Source organism: Bombus vosnesenskii, unplaced genomic scaffold (genome assembly GCF_011952255.1).
Source record: "Bombus vosnesenskii isolate JDL3184/JDL3185 unplaced genomic scaffold, Bvos_JDL3184-5_v1.1 scf7180000013302, whole genome shotgun sequence".
Lineage (NCBI taxonomy): Eukaryota > Metazoa > Arthropoda > Insecta > Hymenoptera > Apidae > Bombus > Bombus vosnesenskii.
The window spans coordinates 848,643-868,505 of NW_022882951.1; the positions used below are offsets into that span (position 1 = coordinate 848,643).

Consider the following 19,863-nt stretch of genomic DNA (forward strand, 5'->3'; position numbering starts at 1 on the left):
TTGTATAATCATTTTACAACTGTTTGAAATAGCTATGTTAAGTAAAACATGCGCTTATTTGAAGTAAATAAATATACAATTTTGCGACACATATAATGCAAAGATCTGGAACATGTTTACATCCTATAGAAACTCCTGTACAATCTAGTACAAGATAATTTTTATTAGATTTACAAGAAAAACAAATTTATACAAATATATTTCAATTCAAATTGTGTTTTTGAGTGCAACATAAAAGAGGGAGTTCGACGCAACCGGCTATTTTTGTAACTCGTAACATGCTTCAGAGCATTCCGGTTGCCTGTTTCAAAACGTCATCTTAAGTGATCATTTGTTAACGAAAATAATTTCTGTAAATACGGTTCATCACCGATTAAAGGTGGTGATGAGAAGAAAGCAATTGCAGTAATGGCGTCGGCATTGGAGCAATTTGTAAATAATGTGCGGACGCTCTCAAAACAAGGTACGACAGATGTACAAACCTTCCTTATATTCTTATGAACCTAACCTCCAAGAATAATCCTAAAGGTTTATTAGAACGTTCTGCGTTACTCTATAATGATCCTTTCCTAGAAAAATAAGATTCGAGTTCACAATATTTTCTCATTGTGGTATCGAATAACTCATCCGTTTAATTTTATTCGGATCGTATATAAATCTGATTTCTATATTAAGTATATCTATGACTAAATCTTAAATATGTATATCAACATTTTTCTTTACAGCGCCATATAAACCTTTTCCTTAAATTGTTTAATATCAAGTGTATATAAAAAATATATGCATTTGTTAAATCAATATTCTATTGTAAATAAAATTATAATATTTTTGAAGTAATTGTTAAATAATATTATTCAATTGCCTTATGTTCCTTAGGTAATTTTAGAGAGCTGTCAGAAATAATAGCTAAAAGCACAGATGTTCTAATAAAAAATGGACAACATTTAGATAACGTTTTGGAAACCCTAAATCTGCAGGAACATTCATTAGGTATTTTGGCAGTATTATGTGTAAAATTTTCGCTGCCTAATCCTAATGGTGCAAACAATGCTGATGCTTATAAACCACTATTTAATCAGGTTCAGGAATTTATCATTGGTTGTAATGGAGAACAAGTTAGATTTGCTTCTGATATATGTAAGTTTCTAACCTTTCTTCTTTTGTATTGGGAACCATTAAAATTATAATGAAACTATTTTTATAATTGATTTCTATCATTTACATTGTAGATGCAGAATTATGCCATTTATTTACTCAAACATTAGTTGAACTGCAAATACCATTGCGTGGTATTGAACTATTGTGCCGTGCAATACGTAAAATACAACTATTCGATAGCCAGCTTACTTCAATACATGCTGATCTTTGTCAACTATGTCTTCTCTCTAAGTGTTTCAAACCAGCACTTGAATTTCTCGATATAGATATTACTGGTATCAGCCAAGAGGAAGGACAATTTGATTCAAAATACTTTTTACTTTATTATTATTATGGTGGTATGATATATACAGCATTAAAGAATTATGATAGAGCATTGTACTTTTTTGAAGTGTGTGTAACCACACCTGCCATGGCAGTTAGTTACATTATGTTAGAAGCCTACAAGAAATATATTCTGGTCTCTTTAATTTTGCATGGGAAAGTTTTGAATCTACCTAGGTATACGAGTCAAGTAGTTAATAGGTACATGAAACCACTGGGTCAACAGTATCAAGAATTGGCTACAGCTTATCAAATGAATAGTTGTGAAGAAGTGCAGAATATTATCACCAAATATCAACAACTGTTTACAAGAGACCATAATATGGGACTGGTGAAACAAGTGCTCAGCTATTTATACAAGAAGAACATACAAAGATTGACAAAAACTTTTTTGACTCTTAGCTTAAGTGATGTGGCTAGTAGAGTTCAATTATCAGGACCTGCCGATGCAGAAAAATATATATTAAACATGGTAAATGCACTTATTATTTATTTATATATTTATTTTATATAATATATATTTATTATTTATATAAATAATTGTGCGTATATATGTATAGATGTTACATAAAGATGTTTTACATTTATAATCATAGATAGAAGATGGTGAAATTTTTGCAACAATCAATCAAAAAGATGGTATGGTAGTGTTTCATGATGATCCAGAAAAATACAATTCACCACAGATGTTGGCAAAATTAGAAAAAGAAATGGCAGCATGTATGGAATTGGACAAACGAGTTCTTGAAATGGAAGAAGAAGTTGTTCTTACACCGCAATATGTTCGAAAAGCTTGTGGACAAAATGATCAAGATGATCAAACACCTGGACCTGCTCCAACAAATGTAACAAATGTGCAAGGCCAATCTAAACATAGCACCTATTCCATGTAACATATACACGTCGTTGTGCGTTATCTTTATTAAAAAAGAGAAAAAAACGAAGTGAATCTTGTTGAAAACGAAGACTTGAACATTTTGAAGCCTGTTTTGGATGAAGATAAATGTCCGAAATTTGGCGAAACATAATCTATTTTGTACAAAATAAAAAGAACATTGCTATGTATCATTATACCCTTTCTGAATTTCTGTAAAAGTGAAGATTGATTACTAAGTTGTAGCTAAGTTGAAGTGTCTGCAAGGAGTTGTAAACTCAAACATTCTTAATTTTCTAAGCCTTTTACAATTAATTTTTGTACAAAATATACTATGCATAAAGAACGAAATTTAAAACTCTTTCCTAAGGAATTACTTAACATCTGAAGCAGGCTTTATGTGCAAACAATATGCAACAAAAACAAAAAAGATTGTACATGTTGTAGTTACAATATTGTGATACACAGCTACAAAATTACCACATTTTCAACATAAACTACATTTGATTCATGTATGGGCATTTTCATGGGAATTCATAAAAAAAACTTCATCAGTACTGATAATGCAACAATGACTCATGTACATACATTTCTCACAAAAAGGAAAGTGATGAAATACAAGTGTACTTATCATTTTCGAAAAAAAAATATCGCTCAATGCACAACTGTGCCAGGTAAGTACACTACGCTTTTCAGCTCAGTAAAAATCAGTTGTCAATATATATAGGGAATTTAATATACAAGATATACATTTATTATTGCGATTATTTTATTTCGAATTTAAAAAAAAATATTTGGGATAAATGTCCTAGATTATTATGGAAAATATTTCAGAATATTAATTATATTTTGTGCTAAACATTCTGGAATGTACAGATGTTTCTTTTTGAAACTAATGTTTGTAATATCACCATCTTTTTGTTAAATGATAGCTAAATATCCACAATCAGTTTATGGTGTATATTTATTTTTTATAGTTTTAAGCGCTTCTTTTTTTACATATAATAATATGATGAGACTTTATGATAATAATTTTTTTATTTCTGCAAAAACCAGTTGAAATATCTCTTCTTTACTTTCCAATCCATCAATGAATGTTATTGTCTTACAAAAATCATTGTCCTTCATTAATTCGTCTTTATGCTTTAAATATTCTGGCCAAACAACTTTTTCGAAATAGCCAGGAACATCTGGTGGATCGTATACTCTTCCTTTCCTTCTTTCCCAACATTCTTCTTTTGTTAATGTTATGAAATATTTACGATCACATAAATCTGAAATAACCTTACATTTGAAAAGTAAAAACCCATCTAATATTAATATATTTTTATTAACTGTTTCGTAAGAACTATTTTCTGTAGGTGACGATTCGATCAATTGTAAAACATCTGAACGCATTTTGTTCATATCCATACTGGTTATTACTTCCCAGTTTAAATGATTAAGTTCATCAATTTTTACATGACGTGGATCGTTTTTCGGTAAGAAATAGTTGTCTTGGTATATCACTACTGAATTTTTTAACTCATTATGAAGTCGATTAGTTAAAGAAGTCTTTCCACTGCATGTTGCACCCGAAATACCAAGCACAAACCATTTCTTTGAAGACATTTTGAGTTTTTTTCTAGTAATAATAATTTTACTTAAAATCTAGAATAGGTTAACTCATACTAGCCACGTACTAGGAACATACATATAAACAATGGCGGTCTAGTTACATAAGTTACATTAACTTTATTACTTAATCAATGATAAAATACACACAAGTGTGTCGTTTCTCAACACAATGTAGTTAGCAATATACAATATAATATTTTCATTTACATAAATCTTTTTATGTATATGTTACGAATCATGAAATTTACTTGATTTATTACTCGAAAAATATGGTTTAACGTGATAAATAGTAAACAATACTAATCCACCAATGAAGCATAAGCCAGACACTGCAGGAATTATTAATGCAATATTGTGAGAACCAAAAAACGATCGTATTCTATTATCATCTATGAATGGTAAACCAATAATCCATATAGTGTAATAGAGAAATAAAGAGGAAGTTAAAATTAATATCACTTTACCCCTTTTACGATCGCTATTAAACATTTTACATTTAACAATTTACAGTAGATTAAACATTTATCATATAAACGTGCAAAAAATAATATTGCTTTACAGATGAAATACAATTAAATGTCTTTATATATTGGTGACTACCATAATGCCATGTATACTAAGTAAAGTTCATTAATTGAAATTCATTTACCTAATATATAATTTAAGAAATATAAAATTATCATTACTGATCCACGTATTCTTTTTCAAATTTCTTAAAATCTTCTTCAGTAAATGCAGTGGCTTCAGGTTCCTTAGGTTTCTTTTCCTTTGGAATATATCTCTTTCTCAAAGCTCTGCTTAATAACTGATATAAAATTTTTTGATTAGTAAAATTTATTTCATGAGTAATTAAATAATTTATGGAACTATACCTTATTTGTTGTATTTGGATCAATACGATTAGTGCTAAGCAATAAAAGCCTTTGTACATTTTCATCTGTAGGATCTACTTTTGCAGCTAATTTTTTTTGAGTTTCATAAACAGTTACTTTGCTTGATCGGCCAAGGATTGTTCCGAGATCTTAAGAAATATTTACTTTTCATTAGCTGATAAACGATAGATTAATCTTTTATTTCGAAGGTTATAAATACCTGTTTTATCGTTTTTAGAAAATATCCTGTGTTTTGGAGGGATCAGATCCAGCGAACCTTTATATTTTACGTGTTTTCTTTTCTTTTTTTCTATAAAATAAATATTTTGTGTAATATTAAATATATATTTATAACCTATACAAGTTAAAATGCTGGATAATAGAATATATACCTTGCTTTACACTTTTTTCGTAACCCAACAAATCAAGTCCTTTTCGTACAAGCGAATTTGACATATTTGTAAAATTTTAAATTAATTTTTTTTATGTATCATATGAAAATATCAAGTGTTAAATATCATTGTACACATACAGCTACAATTTACAATAGAATCGAAAGAAATGAACTATAAGTATGCCATCTATACAGGAAATATATTTGATAAGTGTGTAAAATACAGAACTTTTTATTTCATCGTTTTATGTTATTAATTAATATTATTTTTTAAAATCTTAAATTTTATTAATTTGTGTACTTTTCGAAATATAGATCATACTTTTTATTACTTTGTATATATAATTATTAAATATAATTTTGTTTTTAGACAATAATAACTTTTAAACATATAATTTGGAAATTTTTGTTATTTGTTCATTATAAATTGATGTAATTTATGAATCTTTTGGCAATAAACCATGGATTCAAGAAGCTAAAGATCTCCTTCGAATAAAAAGATCGTAACACATTTGTATTAAATTTTAAAAAACATTGGTCGTATAGATAAATAATAAATGATGATTATAAAATAAAAATTTATTTTATACAACTTAAAATAATGTAAAATGTTTATTGTAACAGGTTGTAAATGCAGCTATTGTAATAGATAAAATAAATAATATAATACTAATGTTCTATAACTTGCTAATGCTTTATTCCTCTCAAACTGCTATTGCTATATTTTCTGTATTTAGTTGCACCTATACATAGAATTTTACTATCTGCGTTGTTTATCAAAGGATTTGTACTATATTGTCTGATCATAGTCTGAGTTAGTTGTCAAACATATTCGAATGTCAGCTGTACATATGTAATCGATTACTAATGCTAAAAAATTAATTTTCTAATTTCTGGATTTGTAAAGAAATTAGCAATAAAAAAGTTTACTTCTTAAACGTCAAAATGCACGACGCTTATGAAGAAACCTTAATATTAAATATTTCTGTTCAAATAGAATCTATGGCTGCGTACGGTAGGAACCATATAACCTTAAAACTAAAAATTTTTAACCCTAAATATATAATTTTATGTGGATATATTTAGCATTTTTTGGATATAAAATTATTTTTTATTGCATCTTTATAAAATGTATTTCTTGTTATTTATTTTGAATATATATTTAATTATAATATTTTTTTATATTTATATGCAAGTGTAGTGAATAATAGCAAAGTGTTTCAGATGACAATTTACTGATTGGAACAAGAGAGGGTCATCTTCTTATGTATAATGTACCATCTGTATTAGATGACAATCACAAATTAGAATTGTTACGTCATAGTAAAAACTTCAATAAAAAGCGTATCACTCAGATAGATGTTGTACCAGAGTATAACTTGCTTATAATTTTAACAGGTATTTTTATTTTGATTTTTTTAATCAAAAATGGTATACTTAATTTATTGTATCTTTTTGTAGATAATATAGTATGTATTCATGATTTAAACTCTCCAAACTTTCAACAACTTTATCAATTACAAAAGACTCGTGGTGCCACATTATTTGCTTTAGATATAAAACCAAATCAAATCGTAAATGGTGAAAATCAAACAGTTGTGCACTTATGTGTTGCTGTGAAACGTAAGCTACAATTATATAACTCAAGAGGAAAAAAATTTGAGACATTTAATGGTTTTGAATTAACTGTGCCAGATATTCCACGTGAATTATGTTGGTATGTGTTCTATGTTAGATACAAAATAATTTATGTATTCTGATAGAATAACAAAATATCTTAATTCTATCAAAGGTGTGGTGAAACATTAATTTTGGGTTTTCGTGGATTATCATACACAACTTTGAATTTAAATGGAAAAACCAAAGAATTATTTCCAACTGGAAAATCTCCTGAACCAAGTGTTACAAAATTGTCTGATAATTCCTTTGTACTAGGAAAAGACTCTCAATCATTTGTTATGGATACCAGAGGAGAACTGATTCAACATAATCCAGTAAAATGGTCTGATACACCAAGTGCATTAGGTATAGAATATATATAATTGTGTTAAAAACATTTATGTAATTCTTTCTTGAATTGTGTATAATAATATAAAAATTGAATTATTTTAGCTTGGGATGATCCTTATTTACTTGGAATTGTTCATGACAGATTAGAAGTATATACTATAGAGGGTTGTCTGCATATTCAAACAATAAAAGATCTAAACAAAGCTAGGCTTATATACAGATGCAAACAAGGGAAAGTTTTTGTAGCATCAATTAGTCATGTTTGGTGTGTGAGAGCAGTTGATGTAACACATCAAATTAGAACATTACTAGAGCAAACTCAGTTTCAGTTAGCAATAAAATTAACTGTATGTTAATAGTAGCTTTAATTATTTGCTTTGTTCTAATTTAATGAAATTTTAAAATAAAGTTTTTTGTTATTTTAGAGCTTATCCGATATAACAGAAGAAGAAAAACATAAACAAATATATAAAATTCAAACATTGTATGCTCATCATCTGTTTCGTAACAAAAGATTTCAAGAAGCAATGGATCAGTTCTTAAAAATAGGAACAGATCCTTATGAAGTGATAATGTTATTTCCTGATTTAGTTACACCATCTAGCAGTAATCCTGAAGTCAGTGATCCAACTTTGCCTAAGCTCCAAGACCATGATTTAGAAAAAGGTCTACGTGCATTAATAATTTTTCTTACTGAAGTTAGATATAAGTTAATGGGCGGTAATGCAAAATCCAAGGATAAGGATAACAATGAGGAAAAATCTGTAGTGAATGGAAAAAAGAATATGACAGCAGTAGCTACAGAACAATTATTAAAGATTATAGACACAACTCTGTTAAAATGTTATCTACAGGTAATTTAGAATTTCTAGCTTATAATAAGTAGTGTCTAATGTCAGTTAATTTGTATTTATGAAACGTTTTTACAGACTACTGATGCATTGGTAGCACCATTACTCAGATTAAATCATTGTCATTTAGCAGAAGCTGAAAAAACTTTATTAATGCATCAAAAATATCCTGAACTTATTATATTATATCAAACCAAGGGACAACATAGAAAAGCATTGGAGCTTCTGGAAAAGCATGCAAAAGAGAATGATTCTAGTCTAAAAGGCACTGCAAGAACGATACAATATTTGCAGCAACTTGGTAAAGATCATATGGATTTAATTTTGAAGTTTGCTGGTTGGGTTTTGAATGAAGATCCAGAACAAGGACTTCGAATTTTCATGGAAGATATGCAGGTAATGCATATCATATAATGCTCTTCAATTCTTTTGTAAATTATATTTATAATTCCAGCAAGTTGAACTATTACCAAGACCAAAGGTATTGGATTATCTTCTATGTCATCACAAAGATTTAGTGATAACATATTTGGAATATGTAGTACATGTTTGGGAAGATACTAATCCTTTGTTCCATAATGTTTTAATACATCAATACAAAGAAAAATGTTTAGCGTGTATGAGTGAAAATGCTACACCAGCCGAAAAACAAACAGCCCAACATATAAGACAAAAATTGCAACAGTTTTTAGAAAAATCTACGCATTATACTCCTGAAACGATATTAGTACATTTTCCATTTGATAATTTGTTCGAGGAGCGTGCTATTATTCTTGGAAGACTTGGACGTCATCAGCAAGCTATTTCAATATATATTAGTCTTCTTAATGATATAGCAAAAGCAACTGAGTATTGTTATAACGTATATACTAGATATCAAAGTATGTGTTAACTGAAGCATTCAAACTATCTATTTACAAAAACGCGCAATTACTTTTTTATTTCTAGATCAAGAAATTGTAGATAAACAAAAACAATCCGATGGAGCTGATGAAGTCTATGTAATGCTTATTCAACAATTGTTGAAACCCGACGATAAAGGAGTTTTAATCACAGGTAAAATTTCGACGTGTGCAATATTATGTCCATTTTAAGATAACAATTAATAGTTAATATAATAATATATATAATATATTAAATATTATAAGAAACACATTGTAGGATGTATCCCAGAAATGCAAAGAACAGCAGAGCCTGATTTGGAAATGGCACTTGAGCTGCTTGAGAAGCATGCATCAAAGATAAATCCACTAAAGGCATTAGAGCTTCTGCCTGATACAGTTCCTATAGGTAGAATCAAGTACTTTTTAGAAGTCAGTTTGCAGGAAAAATTAAACACTGCAAGAAGGATACAAGTATTAAAAGGATTACTTTACGCTGAACTCTTGCAAGTACAAGAGCAGCGTATGCATTATGAATCACAGAGCGTTCTTATGACGGAATTCAATATATGTCCAGTGTGTAAAAAGAGATTCGGCAATCAGAGGTCAGTATTTAAATACTATATATAGAATAATATTGACTGTGATTGTCGTACAAAGAAGTTACTATATCAATTATTTTTCAGTGCGTTTGCGAGGTATCCGAATGGCGATATTGTACATTATTCGTGTCAAGATCGTAAGGCATAAGCTATATCTAGTTAAAAAATGTATTTATATTAATTATTAAGTGATGTAAAATGTACATTGTGACGTCCTTTTGCTTATAATATGTATATAAATGTATACATTTTCCATTTACCTTTCTATTTATATTTGCTGTGATCTGCTTTTAAATTTATTTTTTATTGTAATACCATTTAATATTTTTATCTTTAAGAAGAAATGTCAAAAAATTAATTTAATTACATTATATATACATACATGTTATTTTCAAGACACAATTATAAACAATTAAAGAAATATTATTTTTCAATTCTTCAATTTCAAACGTTTGAAAAATATCAAATAAAGATGTTCCAATAATTAATTTTGAATTAGGGAATGATGAAACGTAACGAAAGAACGAATGCGATTATTTATACTGTACATGTATGTTTTACTCTTTTATTTAGAACTTTCTGCTATATTTAATATTTCTTGAATATTCAAAATAAATTTTCTCTCGTAATTGAATGGTTGTCATATAAATTTTCGTAATAATGTGTAACGGAGAGGATGGGGCGTGCCCGGTCCAGAATATGGGTAAACGGGACTAGTGATGTCATAAGCTATCTTGTATTCCTACGCCGGCTGTTACAAGGCAGGTATGGTACCGATACAAGTGCACTTGTAAACGTTTTAATCATATAAATTTGTGCAATAAAAGGTCAAATGTACTTACTTTCTTAGTTACTCTCACGAAAAAATCATATTATAGATATTAAACAAAAAATTGCTATTCATACATTTTTAAACGATATAAATATATAATGAAGTAACTACATTAATAAAACTTAATAGGAATATTTTCTTATTTCGTAAATTATTAACGCATAATTTTATAAAGACTCTATAATTATAAGAAGTAAATTTGTTTCCAAGACAATTATTTAACAAGTATTCTATTGGTTATAAAATGTATGTTATCCAAAAACAATACATAAGAAGAAGACAATGCACAAGGAAAACGATTATTTGTTTATTCCACAACTAAATGATCAATACACTTATATTAATAAAAATAAAAAAAAATGCACATCTTTAGCATTTTTGAAAATGATTTACAATATTCATTCCGATGTAACATTGTTAGCCGATAATTAAACGAATGTTTAAAAAATCATTTCAATTGTTCATAGAACTACCAGAATAATTCAAATGAATAATTCGTAATTTTTCATAAAAATTCTACAGGTTCAAAATGGCACATTTTTGGGGGCATTTTCCATGATTTGTTACGAAGTACACGGATAATTTTATCTTTCCGTTACATTGTACCTTTCATTTTCATTTCTTTATCGTTAAAAATATCATCCTACGAAAATTATACATCGGTTTGCTGCAGACATTCATAATGTTACGCGTGCTTCTTATTGGTGGATGAGAACTGGGACTAGCTACGCTGGCGTAGGTCGACGCCGTATGCGCTCAGTCAGTTGCGCGCCGGTCGAGTGTGTGGATGGATTTGTGTGGATCGTTATCGGTGGTTTTTGGTGTACATCGGCAGGTTTTTATGCGAGTACTGGGATAAAACGTTGTCGCAGGGTATCCTCACGAGAAGGTATGTACACCATTTCCTCTGGTTTCAGTTCGAAAACACGAAAGCGATCAAGTTTTACGATCGGTTGTCTCGTGACGGCTCGGACTTTACAGATAAAAATGGCGTGTGCCGCCTTAGCTTCCCCGATTTCTCCTTACTTTTGAATCGTTACACACCATTTCGTTACACGTATCTTTTGACAGCGCTCGAACGACACTCATATTCCAATGGTACGTGAGATCGTTTGTCATTTATGGTAATCGCTTCACTTTTTACAATTTCTTCGGTCAAGTGCTGCATTGATTCTAGTAATAACGAACCTGTGCCCACTGTGCTATTAAATAAGCTATTTCGTTTCACCTCCCAGATGTAAGAGCATTCGTAATCTTCTTACTTTTATGTATAGCTCTAAAACTGTATGCAGTTAAGATACAAAACTTTTATCAAAGAAATGAAAATGAAAGATACATAATGTAAGAAGAAGTAAGATTATCTATGTATCTTATAACAAATCATAGAAAATCCCTTAAAAATGCATCATTATCAATCTAAATTTCTATGAAAAATGATGGGTTGGTCATTTGGATTATTATGGTAGTTCTAGGAACAATTCGCTTGATTGTACGACGAATATTTCTGTTAATACCACGAATACCCGTTATTTCTTTTGAAGTAAGATCATTGTGCTTTCGGGTTCGCATTTATAGCTTCTTTAATTTCCGCTACATGGTGTCCCCTGAATGGTTTTGTTCACCTGTCAAGACGCCCTATCTGTCGGTGACCTAATTTTGCTCTCCACTGAAAATCTGTCAAGCATTGTACCATCGTTCGCCGGAATATCAGACTACTTGTTTGCCGTATAAAATCGAACGCCGTTTTCATCGCTGACCTAAAAAATATACGCGCGGTGTTTTGCAAATGAGTAACGCGAAATATTCAAGATTTTAAAGATACGTGTTCGAATAAATTTTACGCTCTGTAGTTCTTATGGTTCGTCATTGCATTCTACGTTGAAAAATAATTCCTTGGAAAAGTTAACCGAAGATAATCTAATCATTTAGAAGTGCGTATTCGGGGCTGTTTTATCTTGATAACACAGTAAAATGGACATTTGTCGACGATCGTGTTTATACTTCGTTTCAAAATAACTTTTGGAAAATGTCATGCGTGCGAAAAGTGTAGACGTATAAAATTCAAAAATATCCATACCTGTGATATAGATACCGGTGAATAATTTTTATTTATATTTACCCGGAACTCGTACCAACATTAATAAAAATGATCCAATCACGCGGCATAGTTATTTAATTGGTGACGATGTTATAAATTGCCAGTTCGTTCGGTATAAATGATTTCGTCATGATACCGAATTCGGTGCTGAGTCATTGTCAAAAACCTTCCAATCGTTCGTAAAATATTATAATAAATTTTTACACACAAAATATTAGGAAATTATTATATCGATTCTAACCGTATATATCTATACATACCGTTTTTATGTTTATGACATTCGAGACTGGCATAGTCGATACATATCTCGAATCGAATATCTCGAAACTTTTAACCTCTAGTTAAAACGGTTTCACAATTATAAATGATAAGTTAACATCTACAAAAGATTATATATTACATAAAATATTAGTAACGTGGAAATAATAGTAATAATTGTTTGATAAATCTAATTTTTGATTCAGTAATAGCTGTTGGTTCTCTGTAAGTGTTGTGTTTACAGTTACGTCACCGTTGCCGGGCTTGGGCGTGTGCGCGTCTTCGGCATAAATTAATAAATTAGTGTCGTGCCGATCGCTTCTTCCGGATTACGTTTTCGGCGACATCTGCCTGTTTCATTCAAACCGGAACAATGCTCGTGCGTTAAAACGTTACGTTGCGCAAATGATATATAATTGCACGGAGGTAGACACTTATCTTATTATTATAAATAAATTTATACAAAATTCGATACTTTTTGTTGACAGAATTTTGTGAAATAAATCCTTAAGTGATCATACATACCATACACCATTTATGGTTATCTTCTTATGAATCAGTCTAACGACTAAATATATTAGAAATTTTTATAAATATATTAAAGATAATGTACATATTATATATATATAATATTATATTATTATAGTATAGTATAGTGTATATATACAGCATTCTCTCGTTTCCGGTATTTGCTACAGTTCCCGTACTTGGTAACGTGATCCGGTAATTGTTTGAAGCAGTGTAAACATTTTTTGCTAGTGGTTCTTAGAAAATTTTTACCTTACATCAAGAGTGGTCTCTTGACAAAGTCTTTGGTAATCATTGTATAATCATTGGTAATCATAATTGCTTAAGCATGTTTTCATTCGTTCAATGCCCTACAGAATTTAGGGAATCTTTTTAGAAAGTGGAAAAGGTTCTAGAGTGTAAAGGCTGTATTGTGATCATTGGTATTTACTCATGGTATAGTCGTTAGTTTTAATGGACGTCTCTCAAATGTGATGGTTCAGAAGCGAACATTGATGCATTTTCAAAGAAGTTGTATGTAAATTATGTTAGCGTATGATGTCATCAGTCGGTATAGTATATATGTACTCGTGAATATGGTTATTTATGATCAACACTAGGACACTCTTGCACGATTGAATTGATATTATTAGTGAAATTTTACAAGTTATAAATTACCAATGTTAACAACATTAATATCCGAGTATAAAGTATGTACTTGTTAAGACTAGATAGATCTAGTTTAAGCAGCGGGTTAATTGTCGAATATGAATTCTATTAATAAACGACGCAAATTTAATGGTACTGCTTCGGAAAATTGTATTTCTGTTAAATTCAGTCAGACCAAATTTATACTGCTTCGCTGTAGACAAACAGCGTAAATTCGTTTTTATCGTCAATTTAAATATAAATATTACTTTTAGATACTAAGATAAACATATTTGCAGATACTATAGGCATGTTACATTGTCGTGTTCCTGGAGGACAGATTACATTGCTTCCTTCTAAAAATACCCAAGGGACGTTTTCAACTTTTCTGCCCTGATTGGCGTATCCATACGTTTATCATGCGCCATAGGGAAACGATATTGCGGCGTAACATTTAATAAGTGCGGGAGCACATACATATACATGTACTAAGGACATTGCACCGCGCTCATCAATTTTCCAGCTTCCTTTCAGCGTGTACCTTTCTATAGACGCGTTACCTAATTCCTTGCATAATTACGATCATATCGTTATTTAACGATGGATCGAAACTGAATTTTTAGATTCGCGAAACTGTCACATTTTCTGGGATTTCGAGACCCTGGAAGCTCAGAATGCTTATTTTTTTCTTTTTTTCTCCCGAGGAGAAATTTTGTCAGGAACCTAAAATCTTAAGAAATCTTTGTCAGAAAATCGAATTGTTTTTGAAGGCGGACTGCAGCATAATTAAATTTTTATGTTTTACTGTTTCGCAATAGAAATTGTGAAATTATACGTGAACTCGATTTCATTATTATTAATAAAAATAACATAAACTAAAATAAATTCGTAAGTTTTGAGGAGTTTCCAGTGTTACGTCTCCAACTCTTATCTGATTAATTATCTAGTTTCATTTATAGTTAAGATTTTAAGATCGTTTCACTGTTATGCAATTCGTATTTTCTCACGCAGGAAACTAACTGTACACGACGAGATGGAGATAGTTCGTGAATGGAATATTCCAAATTCCCGAGTTTCTTGTGCCACTTACTGGCACAAAGTGGATATTTACATTACATATATGTATTATATTATGTTACTTATAGGTCAGTGGGAAATCATATAGCGCGCAAAAGGTATAAAATATTTTGTAATCCTTTGTTTCATGTATTATTCATCAACGTTAAAGCGTACTTATTATCTTGAGGTGATTCTTAAATTACACGGTTCGTTTCTTTGAATAGGTTTCGTAGAAAGCTCGTAAAACAGCAATGGGCACGAAATTTATTTAAATTCGATAACATCTGCGATATCCGAGCAACAGAATTGCGTTGTTGATTTTTTCTTTTCCCCTTTTTAAAATGCCGTAAATTCACTCTTTTTATGCTTTGCGGATTCAGTTGATTTACATTTTCATTGTGTATTGTAACAGAATGTCGAAATTTTCTCGACTGTAATAGTAAATAGAATTCATTTTTTCGAAAAAGTAAAACCGTACAACGTAATCGTTTTTTTTTTTAAACGCACGATGAGGATTCGTAGATCGTAAATTGGCACGGAATCTCTAATTAAATAATTCTACAAATTAATCACGTTTTTCTTCTCTATTTACGTAGTTACATATTCGTAGTTTTTTTTTCGTTGTATCTTAAATTAATCTTCTTATCTTTTACTTTTATCCCTTTATTTTTATTTTTTTCACAATTTGCTAATTGCCATTTTTATCATTTAATGTATGTTTATTTATCTTTCTATAATATTTTTGTATGGAGCTTACGATAAACGATATTGTAATATCGTGGCAAAAATAATTGTACAATATAGATTTAAATTATGTAAAAATTAAATTATGCAAATTATGTAAATTATGTAATATTATAAACAAATATTAACTGCATCTTTAACGCAATTGTGTGCTCGATAACGTCCCCACTCCCTTATTGCTTTTGTTTTTCCTTATCTAAAGAAACTAGTTCTCGAGATGCGTCGCCGATCCAGCTGCGTTGAAGTTTTTATCGCGCGATCGGCTAATCAACCGATGTTCGATTTCTTAATTGAAACTGGTGTAAAACGACGGGAAAGTTTTTGTAACTGGAAACATCGATACTTTGAACAAAAGTATTTAGTATATAGATTGTATATAGTAGATAGGTAAAAGTATATAGATTGAACAAAAGATATTTCCACTTTTTCCTCTCGAATCGCGCGCCGTTATTATCTACGGTAGCTACGTATCATCGAACCTACGATATTTTCTCTATTTCGTTGTTCTCTCGATTCGTCGCATCGTTCTAGCGATGAATCACGCCCGGTGTATTTATAAGCGGGAGGATTTTTCATTTTGCGGGGACAGAATTAAACGAAGACGTCGATCTATTTCGAAAGTTGTTCTTCCTTTGATTAGCTACTCTTTTATCGACGAGTTTCGCCGCTAAACTATTTATAGTCTCGTTTGAACGGATCTAGCCTTTTTGACACGAGAGAAAACAAAGTTGGGAAATTAGCACTACACGCGCTTTCATATTATTTGTCTAAATTATTTACAATTCGAAAGAATCTTCTCTCGCGATCCACGCTGACTGTCTTGTTTCTTAAATTCAACTATTTCCAAGTTATACCAAGTCAACCGATCATCGACCTAACTACGATATTATACATCGACCTAACTACGATATTATTGAAATATTTCCTACTCAACGAAACTTCTGCAATCTATTGCACGTATGCTCCTAATTAGAAAATTATTTCTAAGCTATCCGATACAAACGCATTCGACGTTCTCTCTAGTTTCTCAAGTTTCTCGAGCTCGATGAATTTCGCTTTCTAACGTTTGCTAGCCGAAAGCGATCGCCTTGAGTTCGACGTGCAAATTTTCGGCCGCGGTTTTAAGTGGTAAACGATGCGTTGTAGCAAATGGCGTTCAAGTAAATGACGGAGGTAACCAAGTCGGCCGACAGCGGATTAACGTAAATGCGGACGTGACGTAGTTTCGTCCACAGCGGTGGACTACTAGTCGTGCTCTATGCACCAGCTTCCATAGCCTTAATCGAGGCATTTTTTCGGCCTTCGTGCACCGTTCGATTTATTTTCTCATCCGCCGAAAATACGTGGCCGGCCACGAGTATGGGAACGGGTTGTTAAATTAATTTTAGAATAAATAATTTCTGACAGCAACAACTCGAAAATTTCACCACGTCTAAGAATATAATAGAAGTAGTTAAGGGTACCGAGTAGCTGAAGCGTTTTTGTAAATAGCGCATCATAGAGCGAAGATGTTTATTTTTACTATGAGATCGTTTGCACGGAACAGTCGGTATAACTGTATTTATTGATCTCCACGAGCTTGCTTGTACGCAGACGGGCGCGCGAGGATCGAATCTGCTTTTCTGAATCCCTACAAGTTGCAGGTTTTTGACCTTTCCATGCTGCACGCCGAGTCATCCTCGATAAATAGGAAAACACGCCAGCTGCCAAGGAATTTCAGATCCGAGCGCGACGATAATCGGGCCCACCGGAACATACCATGCACGTGGACATATTTTGTATCGGGCTCGTCGTCTGATCCACGCGAATCGTTAAACGCAACTCGAAGATCCGATGTGAAATTGCTGGGGTGAAATTGTTAGGGGCGAGGTCAAATATTTGATACATGAGTTGAAATAAATAGATGCTGGCACGAGTAATCGAACACTTTGAGTTATATGGGAGGCAACAAAGACTCTTATCTAATAATTTCGCAAGCAATTTTGCGAGTTGAAGAAACATCTGTACACGAAAGTTATTCGATCCTCGTACCGAGTAATGTTTATTGAAGTAATTTTTATTCTGTACAGCCACGACAATGTACAAGGTAACAGTTTTTACTTATTAATTCATTTTTATGAGAAATATCTTTGAATATTTACTTGCATTAATGATTTGATAGAATCTAGGACGAATTAATTAACACGACCTTTCTCGCTATTCGATTCACCCAGTTTAGGTATCGGAGTTCCGGATCGCTGAAAATAGTTTCACTGGTCCAATATTGGATTCTGTGGCACGCAATTCGGTAGCCAAAAAAGGAACGAAAACAGACCACGACTGTGAATATTTTCACCATTTTCCCATTTTCAGCATATCGAAGTTTCAAGCTCAAGGATTGGATAAATCGAAGCATAGATACGTTTAATACACGTATGCTCGTACATTTAAATATACGCAAACCAGAGACCTCCAATTTTTACGAATATTAACTCTGCACGTTGAAATATCTCGTGGTCGAGTACGAACAGTTACTATGATATAATGAAGTTGCGAATTGGAGTGTTAAACGATGCTGTCATACCCAGGCCTATTATAGCGCTCTGTTCTTTTCGATACGAATCGAACATGGCAAAAGTTGCGGTCCGTTTTTTCTCAGGCTCCTCGAATATCAATGTATTTCGATCTTACTTTAATTTCAATCGAACGAAGAATAGTTTTAATATTTTGAAAAAATCCGAGCGAAAATGAAATCCTTACCACTACGATTAATCCTGAAATTTAGGAAATTGCCGAGGACATTTGCCTCAAATTTAAGAAATTATTCAACGATAGGAAAATACGATTTGATCGAAGATAATTCGAACGCTTCGAATAGCGAAGCTAATTTTTTTTTGCTCAAACACCGGGTATCGATTTTACAACCTTACTATAATACGGAGGCTACTATACTTGGTCTACTCTGTATTCGACTGATCGCATCGTCTAGTCTCGCTCTTAACCTCATTAACCAATGGACCCCTCTTCCGAGTCGAATAAAGTCGCATTGTTGACGGCCTCCGCTGCAGCCGGGGACAGTGGAAATCAGGTCGCCCCCCAGCCACCTCGATTTTCATCGTTCATTGTCCCTCTGTATTCGTTATACCTCGGTTATCCCACTTACTGAGTAATCGCGTGGCAAATAATCCAGAAGCACAGAGATTAATTCCACGGAGGTCGTGACTCGAAAAACTTTAACGCCAAAGCGCTTCACTAACGCCTGTCTTATATACTTTGATAATTATCAATGTCTCATTCACCTTATTATATATTATCATGATTATTATACATGTTGTCGGCGATGCGATTCTGAACAACTTGTTTGTATACATATGACTGATACTCGCGATAAACTATCGCTACCGTCACACTGAATTCTACGCGTAGTACAGAATATAGAACTGCGTATATAATTGTACGTACGGCCGTGACAGCGTGTGCGCTAATATTAGCAGCCGGATAAAATAATATCTAACCCGTACCTAATCTGCATCTTTTGTTTGTAGTTTAAGTAGGTTTGGGTTAAATGTCGTTTTGCCAGACGGCGGCCAACTAATACCAGGGCAAACGCTGTCACGGACTCGTAATTATACAGGCAGAGTTCACTGTAGTGGTATCGACAGTTTCGCCTATGTCTGGGAAACTATGGCCGAGCGGTGGTTATACGTATGGGGAAGAGTTGTTCGAAATGTCGATTTCTACAGGGTGTTAAAAAATCATCGAAATCGGTGGGATGCACGAGATACCGATAATCAGCCGTATCGTCGATTTTCTTTACTTTTCGTTTTCCGATGTTTACCAATTCGGCGAGTAAGCGGCTCGAATAAAAACAACGGTCGCTGTCCGGTGTGAACGCTTCGTCTTCGACCAAATATAATGTACTTTTCGATGTACCGCAGAATTTTATGTATGTAATTAGTTCGTACGCGTCGTGAAATGGGAAAGGTTGAAAGTCGTCGAGATATCCTGTTATTGCCTTTGAACCGGCTAAAGGAAGTGGTATTATTTCGAGCCAAGTTGACGCGGTTCAAAATAATAACCAAGTCCTTTACGTTCTCTCGAGTGTATCGTAGTAGTACTTGCCGGGTAGTACCTCTCTGGGATAGTTGTACGCAG

At 32.0% G+C, this 19,863-nt stretch overlaps 5 protein-coding genes across 12 annotated transcripts in view; 3 read left to right on the forward strand and 2 right to left on the reverse strand.

Annotated features, from left to right (window-relative positions):
• The first annotated feature begins 266 nt into the window (after window positions 1–266).
• On the forward strand, window positions 267–2,967 carry LOC117234033 (COP9 signalosome complex subunit 3). Its single transcript, XM_033494859.1, has 4 exons — window positions 267–463; window positions 877–1,137; window positions 1,230–1,954; window positions 2,079–2,967. The coding sequence occupies exons 1-4, from the start codon at window positions 409–411 to the stop codon at window positions 2,373–2,375; spliced, it is 1,338 nt and encodes a 445-aa protein (XP_033350750.1). The 5' UTR covers window positions 267–408; the 3' UTR covers window positions 2,376–2,967.
• Window positions 2,968–3,182: 215 nt separating this feature from the next.
• On the reverse strand, window positions 3,183–4,033 carry LOC117234034 (nicotinamide riboside kinase 1). Its single transcript, XM_033494861.1, has one exon. It carries the CDS (start codon window positions 3,965–3,967, stop codon window positions 3,377–3,379), a length of 591 nt encoding a protein of 196 aa, XP_033350752.1. The 5' UTR covers window positions 3,968–4,033; the 3' UTR covers window positions 3,183–3,376.
• Window positions 4,034–4,070: 37 nt separating this feature from the next.
• LOC117234035 (active regulator of SIRT1-like) lies at window positions 4,071–5,405 on the reverse strand. Its single transcript, XM_033494862.1, has 4 exons — window positions 5,238–5,405; window positions 5,066–5,155; window positions 4,846–4,994; window positions 4,071–4,778 (listed from the first exon to the last, which is right to left on the reverse strand). The coding sequence occupies exons 1-4, from the start codon at window positions 5,299–5,301 to the stop codon at window positions 4,656–4,658; spliced, it is 426 nt and encodes a 141-aa protein (XP_033350753.1). The 5' UTR covers window positions 5,302–5,405; the 3' UTR covers window positions 4,071–4,655.
• A 599-nt stretch (window positions 5,406–6,004) lies between these two features.
• Window positions 6,005–9,843, forward strand: LOC117234049 (vam6/Vps39-like protein). Its single transcript, XM_033494887.1, has 11 exons — window positions 6,005–6,254; window positions 6,464–6,637; window positions 6,701–6,956; window positions 7,032–7,264; window positions 7,352–7,596; window positions 7,675–8,103; window positions 8,179–8,496; window positions 8,555–8,981; window positions 9,049–9,156; window positions 9,262–9,586; window positions 9,668–9,843. The coding sequence occupies exons 1-11, from the start codon at window positions 6,185–6,187 to the stop codon at window positions 9,729–9,731; spliced, it is 2,649 nt and encodes an 882-aa protein (XP_033350778.1). The 5' UTR covers window positions 6,005–6,184; the 3' UTR covers window positions 9,732–9,843.
• Window positions 9,844–11,156: 1,313 nt separating this feature from the next.
• The window catches only part of LOC117234064 (spectrin beta chain), a 39,476-nt gene continuing 30,769 nt past the window's right edge, over window positions 11,157–19,863 (forward strand). For 7 of the 8 annotated variants that reach the window (XM_033494916.1, XM_033494920.1, XM_033494919.1 and 4 more), the window contains exon 1: window positions 11,157–11,304. The gene's annotated coding sequence lies outside the window, so the exon portion shown is untranslated. Of the gene's footprint in view, window positions 11,305–17,578; window positions 17,599–19,863 lie in introns of those variants that run through there. The other variant, XM_033494917.1, reaches the window with a different exon arrangement.

Excerpts from the sequence above, each read along its gene's own strand:
- LOC117234033 (XM_033494859.1), top strand. The coding sequence starts at position 409 with ATGGCGTCGGCATTGGAGCAATTTGTAAATAATGTGCGGACGCTCTCA. Across the intron at positions 464-876 it reads GCGGACGCTCTCAAAACAAG|GTAATTTTAGAGAGCTGTCA; the intron begins GTACGACAGATG and ends TATGTTCCTTAG. Across the intron at positions 1,138-1,229 it reads TAGATTTGCTTCTGATATAT|ATGCAGAATTATGCCATTTA; the intron begins GTAAGTTTCTAA and ends TTTACATTGTAG.
- LOC117234034 (XM_033494861.1), bottom strand. The coding sequence starts at position 3,967 with ATGTCTTCAAAGAAATGGTTTGTGCTTGGTATTTCGGGTGCAACATGC.
- LOC117234035 (XM_033494862.1), bottom strand. The coding sequence starts at position 5,301 with ATGTCAAATTCGCTTGTACGAAAAGGACTTGATTTGTTGGGTTACGAA. Across the intron at positions 5,156-5,237 it reads CGAAAAAAGTGTAAAGCAAG|AAAAAAAGAAAAGAAAACAC; the intron begins GTATATATTCTA and ends TTTATTTTATAG. Across the intron at positions 4,779-4,845 it reads ATCCAAATACAACAAATAAG|TTATTAAGCAGAGCTTTGAG; the intron begins GTATAGTTCCAT and ends ATTTTATATCAG.
- LOC117234049 (XM_033494887.1), top strand. The coding sequence starts at position 6,185 with ATGCACGACGCTTATGAAGAAACCTTAATATTAAATATTTCTGTTCAA. Across the intron at positions 6,255-6,463 it reads AGAATCTATGGCTGCGTACG|ATGACAATTTACTGATTGGA; the intron begins GTAGGAACCATA and ends AAAGTGTTTCAG. Across the intron at positions 8,497-8,554 it reads TTTTCATGGAAGATATGCAG|CAAGTTGAACTATTACCAAG; the intron begins GTAATGCATATC and ends TTATAATTCCAG.